Source organism: Lolium perenne, chromosome 5 (genome assembly GCF_019359855.2).
Source record: "Lolium perenne isolate Kyuss_39 chromosome 5, Kyuss_2.0, whole genome shotgun sequence".
Lineage (NCBI taxonomy): Eukaryota > Viridiplantae > Streptophyta > Magnoliopsida > Poales > Poaceae > Lolium > Lolium perenne.
Genome location: NC_067248.2, coordinates 161295603 through 161301597, shown reverse-complemented (window position 1 = coordinate 161301597; position 5995 = coordinate 161295603). Strand labels below are relative to the sequence as shown.

Below are 5995 nucleotides of genomic sequence, written 5' to 3'. Positions count from 1 at the left end.
TCTTCCTCTACTCCGATGGCCGGAGGGAGGAGAGGTTGAGAGCAGCAGCGTCTTCTTCAATAACCTGGTGGTCGAGGGATCTTCTTCTCCCCTGGATCTCAGCGCAGGCGATGCCTTCCTGGCCGGCCATGGTGGCGAGGAGGAGAGGCAACCTGGTGCTGTTAGGCCTGCTATTTCTTTGCTCCTGGTCGGCCATGGTGGCGAGGAGGAGCTGGAGAAAGGCTGGCTGCTTTTGTCTCTTGGGGAGGGATCTTGCCCTCTCTGCTGGTGGAGCTGCTCCTCCAACGCGTCTCTCCGTTCATCTTCTCTGCCTCGCCGTGGTGGTGAGAGGAGAGGTGGCGGTTGGACGAGCTGGACCTCTGCTCATCAGCGCATGCCTACAGGGTGCTATGGAGCTTCATCGGCGAAGCTCTTCTGTGCGGAACACGCGCCGCTCCTCGTCGACGGCACGATATTTGGCCGGCATGGCGGCCCATCTGCAACCTCCATGACGGAGGCTCTTCATCGCTCTGTTCGTCGGAGCTCGTCGTCTCTCCACCGCCAAGTGGTTCGTCTCCGGAGGAGGAGAAGCGGCCGTCGGATCAGCAGCATCGCCGGAAGTATGCTACCGAGCATATCGGCATCGTATCTCGACGGCAGCGTCTCGAGGTCGCCGACGAATGGTGGTGGTGGCGCCCAGGGACCCGATTGCTTTTTCGGTTTTTGTCTTGGGGTGTTTTATGTAATTTGGGAGGGCCTTTCTTCAAATTCATGTTTTTTGGTGCAAGAGATGCCCGAGGACTTCCCTGTAAATTTGTACCCACCACGTGTGATGGAATGAAAGCTCCTGGGCCTTCTAGGCCTTTCCTTGTTCAAAAAAAAAAGTTCACTCCAAGCACATTATGCTTACTCAGCATGCAGCTACTCCTGCTCGGACATTCTTGATTTCTTTCTCCTCCTTCACCCACCCCACAAAGAACACCTTCGGGATTTGTAGTGACACCTTTATCCTCCATGAGCCAACGCTGGAATCTGCCGTGGTTGCACGGTAGCAAATTCTCACCAATGTCATTTTTGTTTTAGTATTCATTCTCGATCCACCTTGGTACATTATGGTCCTGAGAATTTATGGAGCGGAATCCTCAACTGGATAGAGGTCGAAAAAGAACATATTTGAGAAAGTTTGATGATTATAGTGTAAGATGCTTTTGATGTGTTCCCTTTTGTCATCATTGTGTCACCTTAGCCATCGGAAGCTCGATATTCGATCCTTCGGTGTGAAAGATCGAGGTTGGTGGATTGGATGAGTGGTGGGCTCGTATACTACTCCCTCCGTTCCATAATAATTAACTCTGATTTAAAGTACAAAGTTATACTAAATTAAAGTCAATTAATAGGGGACAAAGAGAGTAGATATGTGAGTAGTGGTGGGCGGAGTATAAATAGTCGCTAGTTCACTCTTGGGACACACTAGTCAACAAAATGTGCCTAACCAGGCAGGAGGATGTGGTTGACTGCCACTCTTGCATGCCAACAACCAAAACACCGTTATGAACACGAACACAACACATATGTATCCACCTTCTCGTCGAGAATAGTCGATCTGTTGGGCAAACAACTTTTTCAAGTACATTTGTGATGTGCGTCCAAAAAAATTCCTAGTATATGCCATACACGTTGTTGAAGTGAACAATCGCACGCTCTTTAGGCATATCATAAAAGTCGAGGCGAATCCAGGGGTTGTTTAAGTCTATCTTTTGGAACCAAACCCTAGCTTTGAGAGTCGCGTTAAAATGCTAGGGATCATGTTTAAGGTGATGACTTGAAGCTCTCTGATGGAAACCTACCCCATCTAGGGGCTTGGGTTGGAAGACCAAATGCCACGCAACATACGATCCCTCCCCGTGCATCATCCTGTCAAAACCATAAGAAGCCCCGCCAAAGTTCTTCCATGCAAGGTTTCAATTTTTTTAAGGTTTCAAAAAAAAAGTTCTTCCATGCACCAAATGACCCATGGATCCAAATCTAACATCCACATGTGTTAAACCACTAACTGGGTAAGAACTACTTGAACAAAAACCACCCCCTCTTTCATAAGCAACTCATCTTCTAGGGAGACAACTTCTTAGCGAGCTTCTCGATAAGAGGTTGCACATCGATCACACGAAGCATGCATATGGAGAGTGGGAGGTCAAGGTACTTGCATGTGAGATCTATTACTAGGAAGGCCAAAATAGGGCCGGTCGATTCCAGTGTGGCCTCGTCATAGTAGATGGGATTACGATGGCTTTGCTGCAATTAATTGACCATCAAACCTGACCTAAGACGACACCAAAGCAACAAATAATTGCATGGATGCCATCATGCTCAAAAGTGGTGGGTTTGGTGAAGACCACTACGCCATCTGCATATAGAGAGTAACGATTACGTAGACCATAAAACCGCATAACAGAGAGGATACCATGGTCCTCGTAGTGAGAATACGAGACAATAATTCATAACCATTATGAATTGAGTGTGACAAGGGATCCCCTTGACGAAGCTCGCGTTTAATAGACATTAACATTAACAAAACCTTGCAACCTCTTACCGTCACACCCTGATGGAGAGGATGAATCAATAATGTGGCATACGCTAGTACTACAATATAGAAAGGACAACAACTTGAGTCAATAGATGACCTGAGAGCACTACAGTATGAAGGGGGAAGAAACCTGCTACCCATATGGGTAGTTGTGCACCCCTTCCCTAGCCAACACATGTCACTTTGGTCAAACCTCATTATCCCCTCCCACCCGTTACTGTACCCCCTAATTTTCTCTAGATTGTATTTAGCGTACATTTGAATTCAAATAAGGGACCCACTTCTGGGTAGGATGCTTGTATATATACTGCCGATTCAAACATTCAAATGGTACTGCAAGTTGATGGTTGCATCGAGTAGCTCGTATTTCATGTGATACACATCAAGAAAAAAGATAAATTGGTTTGCGACTACTGGAAGTTTTTTCTGCTAAATATGCACAAATGAACTATAAGCCAATGGCTATTTGAGAAACAAAAATATTGGATGTACGACGAGTGAGATATGTATTACATGGACACCAAAAAATACCGCCAGTAGACATGTATAGTGAAGATATATGTTATATGGACAACAAAAAAGACTACCACCGATAGACACATATCTAGACCCGTGGTTCACTCATTTTATTATGTATCTAGTCCACCTCGAAAATATCTAAAACATTGGGAGGGAGTAGTAGTTTCTATCAACTGGTTGATCTACATTTGCTGTGCAAGTAAAAGCTCTATTCCAAAATTTGCAACCCTCTAGCGCGCACTTTTATAAGGAATACTCACATCAAAACTATTTAACATCACTCTACCCCTTTTGACGCGTTTATTATATACACTTAAATAAAAAATGTTTTTACATCACTCTACGTTATCGAGCAACCGTTTTTTCAATGGTGAAAATTCTTGCTCCTAGTTTTTTTTTTAGCAAAACGGGAAGCTTTAAGTTCAGCATGTCCTACTGTTTACCACTCCACGCCCCTTGTCGCATTTTTTGTTGGTCGTAAAACTCACATCAAAATTGTCTTTACATCACTCTACCTTATCGAGCAACCATTTTTTTCAAGGGTGAAAATTCTTGCTCCGAGTTTTTCTTAGAATTTTTTTGAGCGGAAAAAAAGAGTCTTTTCTTAGCAGAGCTGGAACTCTGGAAGCTTTATGTTCAGCATGTCCTGCAGTGCATAACCCTAACCCCAGGAGGCCCAATCGGCCCAACCTGCATCACCTGGCCCATAACCCATCTCCTCATCAGTATAAATTCCCTCCTCCGCCTCCGCTCCCGCACGCCGCCTCCACAAAACCCTAGCCCTCGCAGCCGCACCCATCTTCCTCCTCCCTGAAGACAGCGGCCTCGCCGGCGAGAGGACAGGATGGCGACCGCGGCACCAGCCGAGACCGCGGCCTCCACGGCGCGCACGGTGAAGGATGTCAACCCCCACGCCTTCGTCAAGGCCTACTCCGCCCACCTCAAGCGCTCCGGCAAGGTAACGCACCCAGCTACCTCAGATCCGTCGCTATGGCTGATTCAAGTAGCGTATTTGCTGGAGCAGGCGCCTGCCTTCGGGATCTTAGCGCCATCCCGTGCGATTTGTTTGTGATGTCGTGTCGAGCGCATATATTCTGTTCATTCCCGAATAAATTTTTGATCTAGTGTTTCGGTTAAGCCAAGTACGTACGCGTCGGTTGAAGTTTCTGATGGTGTGTCGATAGGATATCATCTGGATCGCGATTGCTTTGTGAAGTCGTATCCTGTTGCAGTAGATGTAGCAGTGGGTAAATCGAGTGATCAGACATGGACCTATATTAGTAGATCTCATGGAAATGATTGGAATAGTCATGTGGCTGACTCTGGGTTCCGTTGTTTATTTTCTTCAACATTACTTTTGTTGGATTTTTACTTTGTAGTTTTAGTTTGGTTACAGTGGTATCTTTATTGTCTGTACCCTCGTATTTGTGGATGGCAATAATGTTCAATTGATGTGATTTACTTCAAGAGCCATCTCCACAGTATCTAGTTCTCTTTGATCCTTATATTATTGTGCTGTAAGCATTCCAATATCCTTAGTCATTTAGCATGTCTATGTTAAAGAAAGTCTATTTAGGAAGTATAGCTGGTTGAGTGGCTACGAACAATGGGACGATAGATGGAATATCTCCTGATTTAAAGTTAGACCCACCATTTGAATCTTGTTTATGTCGATGTCTTTTAACATTGCTTCCTAGAATTCTGGGCACTGAAATACTCTATGCTCATACAGATGGAGCTTCCGGAGTGGGTTGACATTGTCAAGACTGCAAGGTTCAAGGAGCTCCCACCCTATGATGCTGACTGGTACTACATCAGGGCTGGTGAGTCGACCTGTTTTTTTCCTTTCCCATTTACTATGTTCATTCACGTGTCCAATTGAATTTACTGGTCATATGCAAATTTTGATCCGTCATTCTATCTTGTCACAGCCTCGATGGCAAGGAAGATCTACCTGAGGCAGGGTATTGGGATCGGTGGCTTCCAGAAGATCTATGGTGGACGCCAAAGGAATGGCTCACGTCCCCCGCACTTCTGCAAGAGCAGTGGTGCTGTTTCCCGCAACATCCTCCAGGAGTTGCAGAAGATGGGCATCGTCGATGTTGACCCCAAGGGGTAATGCATCTGCTTCTGTGCTTTCTTGTGTTCGGTCATTGTTAGTTCTATCTCTATGCCTGTTTTTTGCTTATCTTATTTGGCTTTGTTCTGTTGCAGTGGAAGGCTCATCACCTCCCAGGGAAGGCGCGATCTTGACCAGGTTGCTGGAACCGTTCCTGCTGAATTCTAAGCAGGTGGAATCCCTTTGATGGAATCATGTTTGGTAGTAGAGTTTGGCTACAGTTTTGTTGAACCCTGTGTTATCAAAGAATTTGTAGTAGCATGCATCCAGTTTATGGTACAATGAGATATTGTCTGAGCGTCTAAATTAACTTCCAGTTCTTCTGGGATTATCTTTTGCTTTCGAACTCTTATGATGAAGTTGGATTTCTCCTTATCTCGTGAATGTGACTTCTGTAATTGTTACTGTAATATTTGTCATGGTCTGTTTGTCTTGCTTAGTTTATGTTTTCTACATAGTAATTGTTGATCCAAAGGTTGTGCAATAGGAAATGCTTATGATAGTATGCTTGAAACTTGATGATTAATCTATAAGAGCACATGCAAAGTTTTATGAAGAATCTCAGGGTGATTAACCCCTTACCTGCTGTAGATATGCTTGCCTTGGGAAAACGGGCCCAGGATTCCTTTGAGTAGCTAAGTAGCAATGGTGGATAAGTTTTTTAAATATGAATTTGCAAACAAGGTGCTTCACTTAGGGGTAGAGTAATTAGCGTTCTAGGGAACACAACCGAGAGAAAATCAGCCGTGAGAACACAATGATGTGGCTACCAAACACAGGGATCTTGAAATCAG

General features: G+C 45.0%; 1 protein-coding gene across 1 annotated transcript; it reads left to right on the top strand.

The window, feature by feature from the left end:
• Positions 1-3834: 3834 nt before the first annotated feature.
• Positions 3835-5576, top strand: LOC127300421 (small ribosomal subunit protein eS19). The gene is made up of 4 exons (XM_051330524.2): positions 3835-4040; positions 4815-4905; positions 5014-5197; positions 5297-5576. Exons 1-4 carry the CDS (start codon positions 3927-3929, stop codon positions 5367-5369), a joined length of 462 nt encoding a protein of 153 aa, XP_051186484.1. The 5' UTR covers positions 3835-3926; the 3' UTR covers positions 5370-5576.
• Positions 5577-5995: the final 419 nt, after the last annotated feature.

Coding starts and splice junctions, on each gene's coding strand:
- LOC127300421 (XM_051330524.2), top strand. CDS start 3,927: ATGGCGACCGCGGCACCAGCCGAGACCGCGGCCTCCACGGCGCGCACG. Junction 4,906..5,013: donor CTGGTACTACATCAGGGCTG/GTGAGTCGACCT, acceptor ATCTTGTCACAG/CCTCGATGGCAAGGAAGATC. Junction 5,198..5,296: donor GTCGATGTTGACCCCAAGGG/GTAATGCATCTG, acceptor GTTCTGTTGCAG/TGGAAGGCTCATCACCTCCC.